The 21,111-nt window shown below is 32.8% G+C and overlaps 1 protein-coding gene across 3 annotated transcripts in view; it reads left to right on the forward strand.

The window, feature by feature from the left end:
• The window catches only part of CSMD3 (CUB and Sushi multiple domains 3), a 468,617-nt gene that overhangs the window by 375,210 nt on the left and 72,296 nt on the right, over positions 1–21,111 (forward strand). For all 3 annotated transcript variants that reach the window (XM_015856172.3, XM_015856173.3, XM_085537054.1), the window contains 7 exons: positions 2,289–2,498; positions 6,296–6,484; positions 9,436–9,613; positions 12,435–12,580; positions 13,904–13,984; positions 14,937–15,050; positions 20,531–20,719. In XM_015856172.3, coding sequence (XP_015711658.2) covers positions 2,289–2,498; positions 6,296–6,484; positions 9,436–9,613; positions 12,435–12,580; positions 13,904–13,984; positions 14,937–15,050; positions 20,531–20,719 — 1,107 coding nt within the window. The remainder of the gene's footprint in view (positions 1–2,288; positions 2,499–6,295; positions 6,485–9,435; positions 9,614–12,434; positions 12,581–13,903; positions 13,985–14,936; positions 15,051–20,530; positions 20,720–21,111) is intronic.

A 21,111-nucleotide genomic window follows, 5' to 3' on the forward strand; every position in this document is an offset into this window, starting at 1 on the left:
AAAACACTAGCACCACTTTGCCGTATTTTATTTAGAAATATGTATAAACCATGGAGTGCTTAATGAACATTACAACTACTCATTTACACTTTTGAGACCCTAAAATAATATATGTAATCTGAATTATATGCTTAATATTTACTGTGTCTTATAATATATATGTATCTAAACTAAACATTTTCTTCTTTGTAAAGTGGGAGAGATCAGTTTATATACCACTAAAATGCAAATGCCTCATGGGTAGAATTCAAGCACTTCATATGTCACACCCACACCCACACATATACACAAAAGCCATATTTTATTTTAATAGAAACAAATACTGTTTTATGTAATTAAAAACAGGAAAAAAATATTAAAAATATATTAAAATAATTTTTAAAAATCCTAACTATTGAAAAAAATTAGGTTTTGAAAACTAAATGGAATGCAGTTAACATTCAGAATTGAAATTTGTCCTATTGATAAAATTGTTGAATCATAGATATTGAATTAGAAGGAACACACAGGAATTACCAAGTCCAACTTGTGGCTCCACAGAAAGCCACCTAAAAATTGAACTGTATTTGAAGGAGCACTTTCCCAACTCTTACTGAATTCCAGCAGGTTGGTACTGTGACCACTGGCCTGGGGTGCCTTTTCCATTGCCTGACCACCACCTGGTGAATAACCTTATCCTAATGCCCAACTTGACCCTTCCTGACACAGCTCTATGCTGTTATTTCAAGTTCTGTCACTGTCACCCGAGAGTAGAAATCAGCACCTTCATCTCCACTCCTCTTGTGAGGACATTATAGGCCATCATGAAACCTCTCCTGTCTCATCTTCTCTAGGCTAAACAAACAATGTGATCTCTCTTCCACCCCAGATCCTTCATCATCTTTGTTTCCCTCCTTTGGATACTCTCCAATCTTTCCATGTCCATCTTGTATTGTAATGTAATCTTATATTGTAATGTAATGTGCACACAGTGGTTAAGATGAGGCTGCATCAGAGCAAAGCAGGGCAATCCTTTCTCTCAGCCCACTAGTATTGCCTTGACTAATGTGTAACATGGTACAATTGGCCCTTTCGGTCGCCAGGACATACTGTTGATGCAGACTCAACTTACAATCAACCAGATCCCATTCCATTTGGCTGTTCTCAAGCTTCTCTTTCCCATCTATACATGTATTTAGGGTTGCCCCATCCAAGATGCAGAATCTGGTACTTGCTTTTGTTAAATTACACGTGGTTGATGATTGCCCAACTCTCTTCTCAATAGCTCTTAGCAATGGCTTTCTACCTCCATGGGATTCAACAGCTCCTCCTAATTTTATAATGTCTGCAAACATATTTAGTATGCATCTAGTTCATTTATAAGAAAATAGAAAAGAATGGGACCCAAAATGGAAAACTGTGGTACCTCATTAGTGACTTACAGCCAGCCTGATGTAACCACATTTACAGTAACCCTTTAAGCAAAGGGCTGACAATAGCAGGACTAGGGGAAATGGTTTTAAGTTAAAAGAGGGAAGATTTAGGTTGGATGTTAGGGGGAAGTTCTTCACTAGGAGAGTGGTTAGGCCCTGGAACAGGCTGCCCAGGGAGGTTGTGGATGCCCTGTCCTTGGAGGTGTTCAAGACCAGGTTGGACAGGGCCCTGGGCAACCTGATCTAGTATAGGCGTATGTTTGGTGGCCCTGCTAGGCAGGGGGGTTGGAACTACATGATCCTTGAGGTCCCTTCCAACCCGAGTCATTCTGTGATTCTGTGATTCTGTGAAGCCTGATCCATCAATTATTCACCTGTCATATTATGTATTTTTCTAGCTGTATGCTGGATGTTTTGTCTAAAAGAATCCTGTGAAAAGGGTATCAAAAGTTTTGCTGAAATCTTTAATGGTTGCATCAACTGGCTTCTCTTGTTTAGCTAGGTGGATAAGCTTGTTATAAAAGAAAATTTTTGTTTGTGAAAAAGGATTTTTTCCTCATGTGTTGGCTGTTACCAGTGACTGAGTTGTCATTCAAATATTTTTCATTAATAAATAGCTTAGTATTCTAAAAGGAGAATATAATTATCTTATAGTGCCCTAGACCAGGTTTGCATTACCTTGTTAACATGTTATAATTAGTAAGGTATGAGAAGATAGAATGCCTCACTCTGAAATCCATGAATTACACCTGGGAGCATAACATGAATTTCCACTAATGACATTGTTTTCTGATATTATCAGTCTAAAGCATACATACAGTATTTCCCTTCCCTGGTATTGAAATTAATGCCTTCTACTTTCTGACATATTTTTAGGTGTTCATTTACAATTTGTGAATTTCTCAACGGAGACCATACATGATTACTTAGAAGTCAGAAGTGGATCTACAGAAACTAGTACTGTTATTGGGAGACTAAGTGGCCCTCAGCTGCCAGCATATCTGTTCAGCACAACTCATGAAACTAGCTTATATTTTCACAGTGATTACTCACAGAACAAGCAAGGTTTTCATATTGTGTATCAAGGTAAGAGTTTGATATTCATATGTAAAAACGGGGTGGCTGTTGAAGACTGCTTCTTGATTTGCCAGGCATGAGAGTTAATCATTAAATAAAAGTAACAATGAAAAAGAAAATAATAATTGTGTATTCTCTTTAAAAAGTAAGTTAATGTGCATGCAAACAGATTATTGGCATATTAATTTACATTACAAGGATTTATAAAATAAGCATCTATGATGTTAGATCTTTATAATTTTATGGAGACCTCAATTTTGTACCTTGGCTTGAGAAGAAAAATTTCTAAATGTTTTATTTCTCTTGATAGGTTTGGACAGAGTAATGTTAACCCAAAAACCTCCTAATCCATTTAATTTCCTAGCTGGTAGTTTCACTGGAAGCTTCTTTGTTGCTCCCAAACGGAAAATTCTGAACTAGTGAACAGATCATAGTTCTATTTATATAATTGTTCATTCATTTAAAAGGAACTGTATCACCACTATTCACAGAAAAAGGCCAAGTGCATAGTTTCAACCATTTTGTTTTCATGATGTGAATACCATAAAAAGATGATTTTATGAGATTTTATTTATGGCATTTTGTTACAACGCTTTCAAGAGAAACAAGTCTAAATTGATTTGAAGTCATGTTACATTCTGGAAGAGAGACACTGCAAAAACAGCTGGCTTTTAAAGCAAAAATAAATTTTGAACTAAACTGCTTGGTAAGATTTTATTCACTTCTATATGAAATATTATATAATTTGTAGTCAAAAGAGAACTTCAAAATCTACCCACAGTAGCAGTAAAAGATTACTGCTATTAATACTGACAGCAGTCATTTTACACATGCTGCTATTTGTCAGCAGGTAATTCCAATAAAATTCCTCTCAGTGATTTTTATCATGCAAGAGAAAATTGTTTCTATCAAACAGTTACAATTGGAAGCATTCTGCTTTGCAAATTTTGCATTGCGTGTACATTTCTAGTTCTATAATAAGAAGTCAGTGACTTGGAAAAGATCACCAAGATCATAGAAGCAGAGAATCAGAAAATCATTAATGTTGGAGTAGACCTCCATCCTTATTTAGTTAACTGCCCACCTATCACTAAAATTGCCTACTAATCATGTTTCTTAGTGCCACATCTAAATGTTTATTGAATATATCCAGGGATGGTGACTCAAGCAACTTCCCTTGGCAGCCTGTTCCAGTGCCTGACCACTCTTTCAGAGAATTTTTTTCCTAATATCCAACCTGAACCTGCCCTGGTGCAACCTGAGATCATTACCTCTCATTCTATCACTAGTTATGCAGGAGTAGAGGTTGACCCCTACCTTACCACAACCTCTTTTTGTGTGGTTGTAGAGGACAAAAAGGTCTCTTCCAAGCTTTGTCTTCTCCAGATGAAACAATCCCTTTAGCTGTTCCTCATAAGACCTGTCATCAAGATTGCTCACTACAAAATCTTTGATAATTCATAATAGAACCTTTAAATTCTTCTGAGAAAAATAAGTAAAATTACAGACAGGTTTATCTTTCCTCTTCATGTTTCCTGCGAAAGTATAAGCAGAATCATTTGTATCAGACATGATCCATCTAACCTGTTATGGTATCATCGACTGGAAAAAATATATATATTACTTAGTAGCATGGAAACATAGCTAGTTTCAGTGATCCATTGCATTTGTACTCTCCCAGCATCCACACGTATTTTTAGGTTGCTAATTGTGTTACTCGAGAATTTGACAACTTATCTGTATTCAGACTTATTCTTACCTTCTTGGTTTTGTTTTTTTTTTAGAACTTTGTTCATATCCTCTCCATAATTTTTTTACAGAACTCTGCTTTCTCTTTATCAAGAAATCATGTTTAGCCATATGCCCTGTGAAGCTATTACTTGTTATAGGAAATTTTTATTATTGCACTCCCATCCTACCATATAAGTCAGACTCACTGACCTCATAATTGCAAAGTTTCCTTCTGAAGTACTTATAGATGTCATTTGCAGTGGGGAACCATGATCTGATAGGACAGATCTTGATAGGACATAAACCTTGGGTCAGTGGCATTTCTGGTTTAACTCTACTTGCTTCTGGTCCTCTGCCTTATCTATTTAGTGTAATACTTTTGTACTTACTTCAGACTGATCTAGTGTCTTTGACCTTCATCATAGAGGCACTGTATCTTGTCTGGAAATCTCTACACTATCTTCAGCTATAAAGACAAAAGAATTATACTGAGTTTCTCTCAGTATGGCATCCATATATCCAGAAAAGTCTTTGTTGCATCCTATTTAAATTTTGCCTGCTAAAATTTTACAATTTTTTGAAAACACAGCCTACTTAGTCACGTCTGCTTTTCTGAAACACTACACAGTTGCTTTTTAAATTTTTATGATTATTATTTTATTTATTTCGAATTGTAGAATATTTTTTGCTTCTTGTAAAGTGGTAAGAATTCACAAACTGCTAATTATTAGTTATCTACACTACCTCATTTTAGTACATTCGCTTTCAAGGAAAAAAACATATATATATTTCTATGCTTGGCTTATTTGACAATCAAACTGCATATGACTTCTGTTATGAACTGTCCTTCTGATGAATAAGGATCGAGTACCAAGTTTGTTGAAAACTAAGTTACCTAAATTTTTTCTTAAGGAATTTCAAGTTTCTTGTTCTAAGAAAAAAGAATTCCCTACATTAAAAGTTGTGTTTCTACAGGTCCTCTCAGTGATTTATTGATCCAGTTTATTGAAATATATTTGGGTATTCTGTTACTGCTAGTTTCTCAAATTGTACTTAAAATTTCCTGCTCACAGTAGTTTTCCTGGTAAGAATGTTGTAGAAGAAGCTCAGCATTACATTTATGATAGAGAGTTTGAATTTCAACCTATGAGTTTTCTGCTGTTCTTTTTTATTATTATTATAATTATTTATTTTTATTTTTATTACTCCGCCCCCCCCCCCCCCCCCCTCCTCCCCCGCACCCGATAATATTTTTTCTGTATTAGAAACCTAAAAGTGATTGGCAATAATGCCATTCTCCCACCTGGAAGCTTTCCTTTCTCAGCTTTAGGAATGCTGCTGCTCTATGCCCTCACATCTTGAGTTTTAGACTTCTGTATTGGTGTGCATGCTTCTTAGTTTGGCTCTCCGTCTGTACCTTAATTCTGGACAAATTACTAAATATTCAATGCTGAGTACTTGATTTTCCTTTGTTGTTTATTGCAATTCTGCTATTTATCTTTCTCCCGCTCTTTTTTAGAGATGTATTGACTTTTGTCCTCATCCCTCCCATGGTAACACATCAATTTTCTGTACCTGTTAGTTTTTTCCCTCCTTCTAATTTCAAGACTCTTCTACAGCTTCTTAATTTTAATTCTCAGGAGCTTGAACCTTTTTTGATTGAGGAGTACTTGGAAGCAATTTGTAGCCAGTGTCCTGTGGTTTTAGGGATATAAGAGCATTAATTCTGTACTTATGAAAATTAAAAAGGTAAAATTAAGAGGCTAGTTTCACTTTTACCTTCTCAGATACTCTGTTCCAAATAATTGTAAGGTAGCTTGTTATTTTGTTTATTTGCTTTACGCTTTCAATCTTGGAAATGTAAATACATTTTATGCTTATTTCCAACAATTTTGAGTCTCACTATGAATGAAATTAAGGCATGTAAAATGTCTCTGGTTGCGTACTTTTGTTTTGTTTTTATTCTCATCAAAAGTGTACTTTTTTGTTTGTTTGTTTGTATTTTGTTTTTATTTTGGAAAACCTAAAATGAATTAAAAAATAGTTATTTTCTCTATTATTGTTATCTATTTCAGCATATCAACTACAAAGCTGTCCTGATCCTCGACCATTTCGTAATGGTTTTGTTATCGGGACTGATTTTACTGTGGGACAAACTATTTCATTTGAGTGTTTTCCTGGCTACACATTAATTGGAAATTCTGCTCTGACTTGTCTTCATGGTGTTAGCCGTAATTGGAATCATCCTCTGCCCAGATGTGAAGGTGTGTTGTGAGTGCCCTAAGTACCCTTCAATACTTGTAGCTCCTCCTAAGAAATGTTGAATGAAATTCTTTTAGCTTTTCAACTAATTGAGACCCATATTTTATATTGTAATGTTTGCAGAGGAATTATCTAACTCAGTATGTGAATTCTTTTTGCAGAGAAGCTGAAATGTTTCCTAGAAGTATGTAACCATTGAAAGCTTATCGAATAAGTTTATTTTTAGAAGGTTAGGCTTAGGGTCTGGAATAAGGAGATCTATGCAGCTTGTATATGTAAGTGGTGCTACAGAGTGTCAATGGTAAAAAGCTCTACAGTAAAGTAAGTGAAAAAAAGAGTCAAATATTGAGTTTCTCAACTCTGGCAACTTATATTGTTTCATAAGTTGGGAAAAAATATGCTAAAGATAGTATAAAGCACAGTTTTCTTTTAATCAGTGATTTTGGAAAACCTTTCTGTTTATTTATTTATTATTATTATTATTATTTTTATTATTATTATTATTTTGTGAATGGGATTTTTAAATTACATTTAAAATTATCTTGTTTAATTTTTAAATTACATTTTTACACGGATATCCTTCCATTAGATAAGCAAATTCAAGGAACTGTGACTTGCACATAACTTAAGTTTTAAGGTGGCAGAGTGAATGTCTATGATAATGTATACAATATTTTTTATCCCTAACTATAGGAACCTGTATCAATGCAATGAGCTAAAGAATGCCAGTTATCCAGTGTCATTAGACTCTGAAGCAGAGAAGGATAGATGTTGAGTTAGCACAGAAATTTAAGGAGTATCTGTGTACCACAAATTTATTTTTCAAAGAGCTAGCATTTCTTCCATGTGAAATAGTTACTTTCTGAAGTCTATGGGTTTGTCATATTTGTGCCAACATCTAGGCAGAAGTTAGGTTCCTGAAAAATCATAGATGTGAGGATATTTCACATTCAGGACTGTCATTCTGAAATTCTACAAATAATGATAATTACAATAGCAATAATAATAATAATGTATTGCAATGCATTATCATTATTTTTACTGTTATCTGCATTTCTTCATTGTATTCTGAATCATCTACCTAAATTTGTGTATTTAAATTAGAAGCTTCATCACTCAAAGATCCTTCATGAGGCAGTGAGCCATAGGCATTTCTGGGACATGTGGCAGCTAAATTAAGACCTATCTGACACTGAATTCAGAGGGAGAAACTTTATCATATAAAAGAGAGATGACACTTCACAGCCTGTCTTTTGAAAGTCTAAGTTAGTTAATCACAAATGAATTTCAAACTTCATTTTCTGGATCCTAAGGGAATAGTAATGGTTCAAATCTTAACAGTTAAACAGCTGAGCTTTCCATTATTAGTTGGTTCTTGTATTTTGTGTGACTCAGAATCCAGACAAATCATATACTGAAATGGGTATCTTTGAATTACCTTGCCTGAATCTGCATTCTAAGCTACCTTAAAGTGTATTGCTGTTCAGGATATCACCTCTGATGAACTTCCTGGGCAGTAGCTACAACTTCATTGTTTCTACTTAATATAATAAGAAAAGAAGCAGTTCTATGACCAACTGATAGCTGATAATGAGGCTCTAAATTGTGTTGCATGGATCCAGACTGCAAACATTATTTAAATCTTCAAGAAATTTCTAAAGTTACTTGTCATTTGTTTTCTTTGGTTAAAATATTTATTGCAGTATTTTTAATAAAATTTTTGATGTTTTAACATGCTACATGTATATATTTATTTCATAACTTATGGAAGAAAAAGATAATTAGGAATCTCTTAGTTGTACATCTTTTGGTTTCAGATAAAGTTCTCATGTTGAAAAGCATGAAACTGAAATTTATATATCTATACATCACTAATAGCAGAGATGTGCAATATCTTTAAAATTTGTGTTTGCTTTAGAATCTTTTTTTCTAAGTTTGCATATGCTATGGTGTATGCTGAAGCAGACCATCTGAATCAACTGTGACTAAGCATCTTTCCAGTTTGAATAGTTTTGCATCCTTATTCCCCTAAAATTCATGTAGACTGTGCTCAGCACCAGCTAATCCTCTTTGACCCTTCTTAACTTGTCTTTCTCACTTTCATCGCTGTTCCCTCTCTTTTTCCAAGAAATCTCATTGCTGACAGTCATCAGTCCATGTCCTCACTCCCCTAAGACCTGGCTGCAAAATCAATTTTGTCAGCATTACTCAAAAAACCTTGAGAAGCTAAGAGCTGAATGAGATTAGTATATCAGGTGAGGTGTGAAACTGAAAGTCTTTTTACCCAACAGTTCAGAATCAAAGTTGATATCTATAAGCCATTACATGTGCTTTAACTGATTACAAGTAATGCACTAATAATCTATATAAGTATATTGTTGTTATATGTAACAATTTTCTTAGAAAGGAAAGCCACAGGACTGGTCAGAAACTGTCCTGTATGTTGTGCTAAAAGAGTAATTATCCAATTCAGCTCTGCAGGTCTGGTCATAGCAAGGACTCAGAAGGGACTTAGTACTCAGTACTGGTGAGGTCACACCTCAAGTATTGTGTTCAGGTTTGTGCCCCTCACTATAAGAAAGACATCAAGGCCCTGGAACATGTCCAGAGACACATAGCTCTTCCTTCACCTGATAATTTTGATTGGCTACATTCTTATAATAATAAATAAAAATAGTTTTATTTGTGCGGGGAATAACTTAACCCAGTGTCTCACTTTAATTCTGGATCCAACTGTATTTACGAATTTAGAATTGTTTATCTTTTTGATTTGACTAAAAATATTAAAAATAGATCTGTAATTCTATGCAAAGAGCTCAGTTAAATCTGCTTGATGTACACTGCAATGGTGTTACAGTGGTTACAATATACCAAATGTATTTATAAATTTATGTGACCTGAAAAGAAAGCAAAATTTGTCTAACATTTTTGAAAACAAATATATTTTCTATAGCTCTCTGTGGAGGAAATATAACTGCAATGAATGGCACCATATATTCGCCAGGATACCCTGATGAGTATCCGAACTTTCAAGACTGCTTCTGGCTTGTAAGAGTACCACCTGGGAATGGAATCTACATCAATTTCACAGTTCTCCAGACAGAGCCAATATATGATTTCATAACTGTCTGGTAAGGAAACACTTCTGGCTTTTGTTTAATTTCCATGTGACACTAAACAACAAAGTATGAATTAAAATTACTATATCTATGATTTTGTAATTTCTTCCTTGACGCTAGTGTTCTGTCTGAGTGATTTGCTCTAACCCATATTTCCAGTGTACAGTTCTTTCTAGATATTAGTGGGCATGGAGTTGCATAGCCTTTCTTGTTACAAATTCAGAAACTGTGGATTGTCAATAATAGTTTGCCTCATCTATTTTTTGGTCAAGAATAGCATATAGAAGTACAGTGTAGCCAGATTTTGAAAGAGAAGTTATCCTTAAAAAAATGTGAAAATGAGCAGATGCTACTGTGTGTATTAGGCCATTTTAGAGTAACATTTTCTCCATGTCTATTATGTTGTCTTCTTTCAAACTATTCAAGAGAAGATACAAGGCAAGGATCTATTTGGTTATGACAAACAAAAACTTAGCTAGCTATAGCTGTAGGTAACCTTTGTTCTCTATATACTGAATCTTTGTATTCTCCATATTTGATTTATATTCTCTATATATTTTCTATATTCTGAATCCATGTTTATAATATTTTTTTTTTTTCAGATATTGAGGCCCACATTTTCCTTGGTTGCAAAACTGGTAAATACAGGAGGCTTTAATCTTAGTGTAACAACTCCTGTAGTAATCATGAAACTATACCAGTGAGTCCCTTAGATATTTCAACAGCAGTTAAGACCTTTGGAAGCTTACCTAAACAGTAATTCACAAGCTGAAAAAGTAGCTTTTCAGTCAGAACAGGTGACAGGTAATTTGGAGTATTTGTTATTGATTTAGTGTTTTTGTTGCACATACATGATTTGGTTTCATATAAATTCCTGTAGACCTCAGGTTTTCATTCATAATTTCTATATATTAAACAGCTATCTTCATTGTTGTGATCATTTTTGTAGGAGTTAGTTATTTTTCATCTTGAGTACTGCCCTGTTCTGCACCCCAAATATTTGCTTGCTTTACTTTAAATTCTAACAAAAATTTCATTTGAATACATACAGACTGTTGTTCTGATAAATGTCATGTAATTTTGAAGACTTCTAACTTTTCCCTACTTGAAGGATGAACTTCAGAATCTGTCCTGAATTTAGTTACATCTCGGTGTGTACATCCAGACATGCAGGCATCCTTTCTCAGTTCCATCCACACAAGTTAGAACACTGCTGTCCAGCTCTCCTTCCACTTTTCCCCTCCTTTCTACGAAGTGATTTTAAGTGCTTTCAGTAATATTCCTGTGTATATTATAAACGTTTTTCTTAGAATAAATTTGTGTGTATCCCATGATAAATGAAAACCTCAGTTTTTCCTCAATTTGTCTCCTTTCTATGTGTATTTATATTGAGACTGTGTATTGAATATTAACCAAATATGTGATTTATGAAGCTACATAAGCATTATTCTGAACATTCTATAATAAAATATTTTAAGCAAATTCAACAATATTATGTGCTTACAGAACCAATCCAAATTTTTAATTGCAGTATTTCTAGTGGGGAAAAAAAAATACAATTTATCCATCATTCAAATAATTCCTCAGATCAGACTATATGTGAATCTATTAGTCTTCATTATTAGTAACATCACTATATTACATTTGTAATACACAAGGCTGCTCCAAAAGTAATGCCTCCTATTTTATTATATTGCACCACAAAGTTAGAAGCAAATATTGGACAGGTGGTAGTAGTAGAGGGGCGGTCTCGACCTTCATTGACCCTTACTGAATGTTTATGGGTACCAAACAGTTGATATGAGAACAGTGAGGCTGTGGGTGGTGCATTTCAGCAGCACCAACAACAGTTGGTCACCTCCACTAGTGCAGACTTCTATGAAAGTGGCATGCAGGTTCTTCTTCATCTCTAGCAAAAAAAGCACAGCTCATGGTGGTGACTGTTGAAAAATAATGTTTTGTAACTGAGAATTTGCTCTTTCAGATATTGTTTTTTGTAACTGTTGTAGTCTTCATGAAAATAAATAGAAGATGTAAGTGAATAAGGATTTGAGATATTAAATAGTAAACATCATGTCATACTTAGTTTTGGCTTATGTATTTTTATGGACGTTTAATTGAGCAGTCGTTATAACTTAAACATGTAGGGGAAAAATGGGTAGGCTAAAAAATTCTGAAATTTCACAATTCCAAAAACTAATGTCCTTGAGACAAAAGATACAAATGAAATATGCGTTTGTAAATGCCCGGGTGCATATTCAAGTGGAATGTTTTGTGCAGTTGAGTATAATCACTTTCCTATTTTTTCACTTTTTAAAAATTAATTAATTTATTTTTTAAGAGAAGCCAATATCAATTGATTGTCTTTTTAAAAATTAAATTGCATTCATTGGTTAACTTTCCTAGCAGAATGACCAAATTCAAAAGATTGCAGCAAGTAAGTAGTATTTGTTTTACTTCTTTCCTAATATCACTATTTGAAAACACAGGTATGGGAACATGAGCATTGACAGGATGATGAAGTGCAGTCACAAACCAAAATAATTTTAATATTGCTGTTATTTTTATTAAAAACGAACAAACAAACAAACAAAAGCAACAAACATCACTGAGGTGGTTGAGTGGAGGATCATGCTTTTCAATAAATTTTGATGGCTTTCCCAACTACTACCCATTTTACTCCAGTTCACATATGGAATATCAAAAGGTTTTCAGTATTTATTTCATCTGGTTTCAGATCACTCATGCCTTTTAGAGTAATCTACTACTTTATAAATTGTATGGAAATTAAATTATTTGGACAAACAAGTCTTCTTCTATCTGTTGTTCTAAGGGATGGACCAGACCAAACATCTCCTCAAATTGGGCAGTTCAGTGGCAATACTGCACTAGAATCAGTCTACAGTACTTCCAATCAGATTCTGATCAAGTTTCACAGTGACTTTACTACTAGTGGCTTTTTTGTACTTAGTTATCATGGTAAGTATGACAATTTTTTTTTAGTTTTTTTTTTTTTTTTAGTTTTTTTTTTTTTTTTTTTTTTTTGTGGAGGATAGATTCAGTAAAGCTGAGCAGGGGTTTCCTAATTTTGATTCCATATCTAAGTGACTAAGTTACATATTGCAGTTTGAAAAGGACAAACTGAAACTTTGCCTTTGTCAAGATATAAATTGATATATACTAATTAATTGATACATATTACTATATATTGATAAAATCTCTTGTATGTTATATATATGGGAAAACATACAGAGGCTCATATCTGTACATAAATTGTCTAGAAAATCAATCTCTTATCACTTTTTTCTTTCTGTTGTTATGTAAATTTTCATTCCACAAGTGTGAACCCTGAAGTGCAATAAAGATGCAAATTGATTTTTCTTGAAGAAACTTAGAACACTTTTTGGATTAATGTTTTCAGAATAAATAAACCTCTCTGTATCCTAAAGTCTGTGATTGTATCAGCTCCTTACAATTTGCAGCAATAAAAGTGAGGTGGAAAGTGGAATCAGAATTTTTCAAACAGATAATTTAGGATGCAAAACTACGTGTGAGAGATAATTGAGATAAATAATATTTCAATTTTTACTGAATATACTGGTGATTTTATTTTATATTTTTACAGACAAGCTGTTCCAAGTTTGTCGGGTGTGTTTTCTTTAAATAAATTTAAAGTAGTATGATAGGTTGATCTGGCTTGATAATATAGGTAATAGCATAATTTAAAGTGATACTTCAATTTACAAGTTTTAAAACAAAACAGGTACTCTCTATTTGCAGGTGAGATAAATTGTCTCTGCTCCACAGATATTAATTTTAACTTTCTGGGAAATTTCCTATCCAAAATGTTTCTAATCATCATTTGCACTAGATCTGGAAATAATATTTTGGATTCTAAAACTTGTCTTCTTCACAGATGTCTTCAAGAGATGGGAGATTCAGCAGTATTATCAGTAGTACTGTGGATGACCTTAGTAAAAAAAAAAAAATTGAACAACACAAAAAAAAATTGGTTTATAGGTGTGATTGCTTACAGAGAAAATCTGCAACTGTTTGTAAATTTGAGGTTATTCATGAGGAGAACTTTACCCTTAAACATAAATAATTAAGAATGCAAATCCAACTACAAATTTTTAGTTAATTCTGAAATGTATGTTTTCTTTCTTTTGAGTCTGATGAAGGCTACAAAGAAAATGAGTAGATGTTTATTTTTTCTTGTTAATGTATTAGATGACTTACATATGCATGGTTTTAATTGCGTAAGTGTGGGAATATCAACCGTATGTGTATTGCTCTTTATAGCCTATCAGCTTCGAGTCTGCCAGCCTCCAACAAACATACCAAATGCTGAAATTCTAACTGAAGATGATGAGTTCGAAATAGGTAATGTGAAAGAAAATAAAAGCAATTTTCGTTTGAAAACAAAAGAAAGCAACAAAAAAATGGTGCTACGAACAAATCTGTACTATAGAATGCCTTAAATATATTTGAGAATTGAAAGTTTAGGAAGTCATTCCTCTTACTTATGCTTCCTGAATGCTATCTGTTTCAGAAATCACATCTGAGTATTGCAGTAACAACCTTCCAAATAACTTGGTTTAATAATTAATGTTATTAATTTTTGCTATTTATTAGAATTTTAATTGATTTTTTTACTTTAATAACTTACAAGCAAATGAAAAAAACAACAAAAACCAATGATTTTTAGACATCTGTACCAGAACCAAGGTTCTACAAGTGAAGGGTAACTCCAAATTTGTAAAAGCTAGGAATGACATGCTGGCTTTTGAGACAAGTTGATAATATTAAATATTATTATTAGAATTATCAATTGCACAATTAGTTGTCAGATGTCTCACCAGCTAGTTTTGCTCAAATTTCCTCTCCACCCAACCCATGTTTTTCCTCCTATGTACTAATATTTGAGTTATTAAATTGATAACAAACAAACAAAAACTATAAACTGGACCAAAAATAACTTCCAGGATACAAAGTTTTTATTTTTTTAATTTTTTTTTATGATTTCATAAAGCTACACGAATCATTTCTTAATCAAGAAAAGACAATTTTTTACTCCCACCATCAACTAAGATTCAATTCCTATTTACTTTTTTCCTTGTGGTTGTATGAATTACTGTCTTGATACAATGATTACCCAGTAAATTGTATTGCCTAAAGCTTTGTGGACACAAGGTTCACCTGACATGAGTTGCACACAGGCTAGCATTGTTGCACAGCAAGAAATTTCATTAATCAATAATGTTTTCAAAGCTAAAAGTTCAAAATAGTTAATATTTAATGATGTTGTTTTTCTTTCTTTGTTTTTATCAATCAGGAGACATAATAAGGTACCAGTGTCAACCAGGCTTTACGTTGGTTGGTAATGAGATTCTGACGTGCCGACTGGGTGAAAGGCTTCAAATGGATGGAGCACCACCTACTTGTCAAGGTGTTTTATCATTTCTCTTTTTCACCTATTTATATAAAAGATGGCAAATTTTATTTTTTTTTTCAATCTTTTTGATACTACTTCAGCATTACCGCATTATCACTATTTGTTATGGTGAATTTTAATGAAAAATCATCACTGTTTCTTAATGTATTCGATGAGTTTCAAGGTTGACTTTGTGAAAATAATTTAACAAATCATTTTTTGAAGGGACCTTACATTTAAAAAATTAGAAGCAAGATGATTTTGTTTTCTCAAAAAATACTATTATGAAATTTTATATGAATACAATGATAAACATAAAAAACCTAACATAGCATTGATTTAGACTAGCAAGATCAAAGCATCATTTTTTTGAGTAACATTTTTATTCAGTGTGCATTAAAATAATGCTCATGTTGTTGAGATATTTGTATGTATTTTTCTTTTGAACTTAACTGATTAGTGAGCTAATAGACATTCAACATGATTTGTTACAAAACAGCAACAAGGAAAACAAAACAAAATAGAATCTCTTTTATGTCTTAAATCAATGAGTACATTTATATATACACATATATATTTGGGTAAATATATATATAATCCGTCCATTTAGCTACAGAAAAAATAACTAAAGACATAAAGTTATAAACTTAAAAAGACATTTAGAGAAGAAAGCAAAACAAAAAACTGCCACATAGAAGTTGAATACATGTAAATAAAAGCTATTTTGGATACTGCTAGTTGTTGTGATGTTTTTTAATGATCCGGATACTCCTGTGCTTAATACCCTGTCATCTCCTGCAGGACTGAAAGTCTAAAGTAATTTTCCAAATTAGTTATTTAAGTTATTTAATTTTCAAAGTTATTTAAATTTCTGTGAGATGAAAAATACTGACAGTATTTTTGGAACTTTTTTTTTTTTTTTTTTTCCTTGTGTTTTTAAATAATTAACATATCTAGGAAACAGGATCACAGTTTTATATAGAAATAGTAAGATAATTCTTAGTGAATCTATTATTTCTGCAAGAAAAGCTTTAGTATTTCCACAAAAATGATCCATGAAATGGAACACCTCTCCTATGAGAATGGGATAAGAGATCTGGGGCTGCTCAAACTGGAGAAAACTCTGAGATGAACTGATAACGGCCTTTCAGTATCTAAAAGGGAGCTATAGGAACAAAGAGGACAGACTAGTATGGTCTGTGGTGGTAGAACTAGAAAATATGGTTTTAATATCCTCTTCATATCTACCTTAAAGAGAGCGGATTTAAATACAGTTTTATAGTGAGAGTGGTGAGGCATTGGAAGAGGTTTTGCAGAGATGTGATTTATGCCTCATCTCTATAGATTTTAATATGAAGCTGGATCAGGCTGTGGGCAATCTGATGTAGCTGTGGATATCCCTGTTCATTTCAGGGGATTTAGACTAGATGGCTTTTCTGAAAATCCTTGCTTTTATTTAGGTACAATTTCATCTAGGAATTGCTTCCAACACCAAAATTTGAAGTGAAATAATTTTTTAGCATAAACTGAGTAAGCACATAGCATTTAACGAGTGGAAAACAATAGGAATCTTCAGGCAATTCTTTAAATGTTGAAATGCTGTATTAATAGATGAGACAAATAAAGACATATGTGCTGATCCAGAGGCATTTTCTCAGCAAGTGTTGCTGAAGTCATGTGTGTATTCATTACAAAACCTGAGACAAAATGTCAGGAATTCTCAGTTACTGTAGTTAATCTGTTCTCTATCACATATAAATGCTAAATACTGGATTAAATACTGAGTGTTAATTCAGAGCTCTTATCATTTTCCTCTAAAACTGAATCTGGTTAACATAATTTTCAGAGATAGTAGGCTCAGAATATAATATATGCAGATATATAAAAAAAATAAAAATTCAAAATGTTTAAAATGGTCTTTGAATAGGGTGACCTAGAGCAACACAACAGAATTTTCTCTTGTATTCTGTTGTATAATATAAAATACTGCAGTAAAGATAAGATGTACTTGCCTGTAATGAGGTATTGGTAGGGAAAGAAAAAAAAAAGAAAAAAAAAAGCTAGTGTTATAGTGTTATTTCTGATTTTTTATTTTGTTTTTATTCCATACATATAAGTTTACAGCAGAATTAGTACTATTTTGAATTATATTGACTCAAATTTTCACTAATGTAAATCAGTTGCGTGTTTCTTAAAATCCATGCAGATTTCCTTCATTACATCAGAAAATAATCACTAAATTCTGCAAGCTTATTCAAATGCTTATCATCTTCTTTTGTTAAATGAAGTGTTTTGCGTACCCAGCATCTAACATTGTCCTCAGCTCTCCTTGGAATTAGATTCTACTTTCAGGATCAAATAAATGCTTCTGAATAAGAAGATTCAAATAGTATTTTGAATCATAATTAGAGAACCCTGAGTTGATTCTTGAGTTGCCGCTGTATCAGCTACATTAGAGTAGATTTGTAAAATAATTTATCTACCTGATTCCCACAGGAAATCCATTGTGCAGAATTAGGTCTTTAAGTTCTTTACAAAATTCCTGAGCGGTATTTAGAAAGTATTTCTGAAATTCTGCAAAGCAGAACTATATGGAGATAGCCAGACTAGCTATAAACAAACTAGCTAATCCAGATGACCATGATGCTCCTCATGGCATTTTCCCTCCCTCAATGTATGTTAAATGTATGCACATTTGAAACTTGGGGTGGTCCATTCTTCTGTTTCTTCCATTCTTTTTATTTGTTACTTTCACCACTGTGCAGACAGTAAAAATTGATATCCACAGACTAAGCAGCTGATATGTGAGACAGACTTCTGAAATGAAGAATGTGGGATCTTTTTCTGCATGAGTTGACACAGTAAATCAAATACAGGTCTTGCTCTCACAAGAGCTTTGTAAGCCCTAGTTTGTTGCTTCATTTTTCATAGGGATATTTTAGTTGTCTAATTTCAGCAGAAATTTCAGAGCTCAAAGCATAAACAGAATTGAATACAATGGCTCTACTGCTTCCATGCACGAAATAGATTGCTTCTTATCCTAAACAGGTATAATTTAAGTACTTAGAAGCATAGAAAGCTATGACTTTAGGTGACTGAAGCCTGACTTCTGCTTCCACATTTTGATATTTTGATCTTAGCCAAAAAATTATCATGTTGTGAGCTGATTTTAAAGTTAATCCCATTCTCAGTTTCCTAGCTCTTGAATTGCATATTTTAGGAGCAAAGTGAAAAATAAATTATACTTTAAATGACCTGGAACTGTATTTCTACTCTACAAAAGTCTGTTTTTATGATGAATTAAAGATTTATTTAAAAAACAAGCAAATGAAACCTTTTTAAAAGTTAAAAAGGGTGAAGGCAGAAGCCTAATTTTCAGTGAATAAGCAAAAATACAGAACTTTCAATCATCTGGAGATTAAAAGCTATAACCTAGGTCACTTTCAAAAAACATTATTAAGTTTTTCAGTTCTTTTGGTTCTCATCAATAAAATGAAATTATTAGAAATTCCTGGAGGGGAGTAAGGGGACAAGTTTGACTTAATTATTCTATAAAACAAGCTATTATTGCTTTTACTGGCTTCTACTACAGATGTTTGAACTCATATATGAAGAAATTCATTTCTCTTAATGTGAGTTCTATCTATGAGAGAAGATTATTTTCTTTCATTCTCTCTCTGCTTTTTCTGCTTTCCTGTGACCTTTGTCTCTTTCCACAGTCCAGTGACATTTTTTTCCGATAAGAAGTCAATTTACATACTTATTAAGCCAATAATATTTTGAGCATTCTTGAGAAATCTATGATCCTATTATGCTATCGTTAACTGCAGGGGCTCAAAAGCCAGACTTTAAGATTACTGTTAAGCAGTGCATAGTTCTGAACAAATTGTAGGTCATGTGTTTATTTATACTGTAACAAATCTGGTTCTTGAAAGAAAGAAATTGAGTTACATGCTCACTACAAAAGTAACATTTGTTCCAATGGAAAAAAAAAACAAATACAAATAACAGTTTTGATAGGGCAAATTCTCAGCTACAAAACATTTCAACATAATAACCACGATTAGCTATGATTTTTTTTTAATTTTTTCCAACAATGAACAAGAGCTTGCATGATCTATGCATAAAAATTTACACCAGCGGAGGTGACCTACTCTCTCTTTTGACAGTGCTGAAGCACAACATGCAGTGCATCACTATGTTAACATTTAGTCCTTGCTCTCGATAAATTTTCAATAAACATTTATCATTATCTATCTATTTATTTATTTATTTCACATGGAAGTATTCAATTGCACATCTTTGCTTTTGTGCATCTCTATGTCAGACACAGTTTTGCCAGACTGCCCTTCAGCTGCAATCTGTTGCATGACAATAAAATGTAATGGAGTATTGGCTGGAAGATTCAACTTGTGCCAACATCCTCTTCCAGTGTCGTGGGTCAATGTAGTAAAGTATGAGGTGTTACTTTCAGAGCAGTGTGTGTGTATATCAACACACTTTGATAATTGTGATTTTCAAGTGAGGCAAAGATCACCTTTTTTTTTTTTTTTCCTTTTTTTTTTTTCTTTCTTTCTTTCTGATTGATATTTATTTGCTCAAAAAGTTTTAATTGTATGGTGCATTGTTGCTTCAGTCATAAATAGAGGAGTCAGATGAAGAGCTATTCAGGATTATAACACCAACATACTGGATGCTGATCAAATGCCTTGGTTATAAGAACTCTCTTTGGTGCTTTGTTTTATAACATCTAGGAAAGAAATAAGATTACTGTGTGGAGACTGAAAAATAAATTTCAAGTATTTTTTATTGCATGCATGTAATGGCAATAACCTGGCATTTTCTGAGGCTTCGATCTATCAAAAAAATAGATAGCTGGATAGGCACATATCTTCTTGTTTCATTTGTCCTAGTGAGTAACAAATTGTCAATCCAAAGAGTTTTTTAGTTTAGTTTAGTTTTTAATTATTTTCTATACCAAAGACAGCATGTCTGAATAATAAACTGCACATTTTCGATACATCAGCATTCTTGGAGCTTTGATTGAGATTCTCAAGATTTGTACTGCTTTCTTTACACAGACAGACTGTGGGAAGTACTGATTAATCTTTGTTTAGAATTTGTTTGAAGTGCAGTGAAATTGTTACTGACAGTAATAATAATCTAAGGAGAAAAAAAATCCACTGTTCATCTTTTTTAACAATGAAAGAATTTAATACTTAACCTACAGGAATGTCATATCTTCTAGAAATTGAAAGAAAGAAAATGCCATGAGTTAATAACTACTAAAAGTAGCAGTGCTTGCTTTCTACATATACATTACTTCACAGGGTTCTTTCCTAATAACTGTGCTGTTTGTTTGTTTGTTTCAGTCTTTCTATATTTGTGAAAACAGAATAATTAATGCAAAACTTTTAAAGTAAGGAAAGTCTTGCAAATATAAAAGTAACAAAAATAGCAGGCTTTAGATTTTTAATAACATGTCTGTTTCACAGTGCTATGTCCAGCCAATGAAATGCGTCTGGATTCAACAGGGGTAATACTGAGCCCTGGGTATCCTGACAGCTACCCAAATCTCCAGATGTGTGCATGGACCATTACAGTGGAAAAGGGTTACAATATCAGCTTGTTCTTCGAATTCTTCCAGACAGAAAAAGAATTTGATATACTCGAGGTGTTTGATGGTAACTATCATGATACATGATTTTGAATTACACTTTTTCCTATAAAATGTATTTTTACTTTACAGCTACATTGAAAATCTCAGATCACTGTTATTTGTTCACACCATATTTTATTTATATATAAAAAAAATAAATAAATAGGCAATTATTTGGATTTTTAGTGTTTAAAAAATGTCTTTTGATTTTGCCATGTTTAAAAACTGTGCAGCAAATTTATGAGAAAGAAGTAATTTTATTTCAGTACAAATAGTACACTGTAGTATGTAATATATTCTGTCAACATCAGTTCCTAAATCAGATTAATTTACCATTTACTTGGAAGATGTTTTCTCTTCTTATTAATATATATGTACTTTGTTGTAGGTTATTTAAAACTTTGTAACTTCTATGTG

The sequence above is a fragment of the Coturnix japonica genome, chromosome 2 (genome assembly GCF_054131305.1).
Source record: "Coturnix japonica strain WE chromosome 2, WE-NBRP24, whole genome shotgun sequence".
NCBI lineage: Eukaryota > Metazoa > Chordata > Aves > Galliformes > Phasianidae > Coturnix > Coturnix japonica.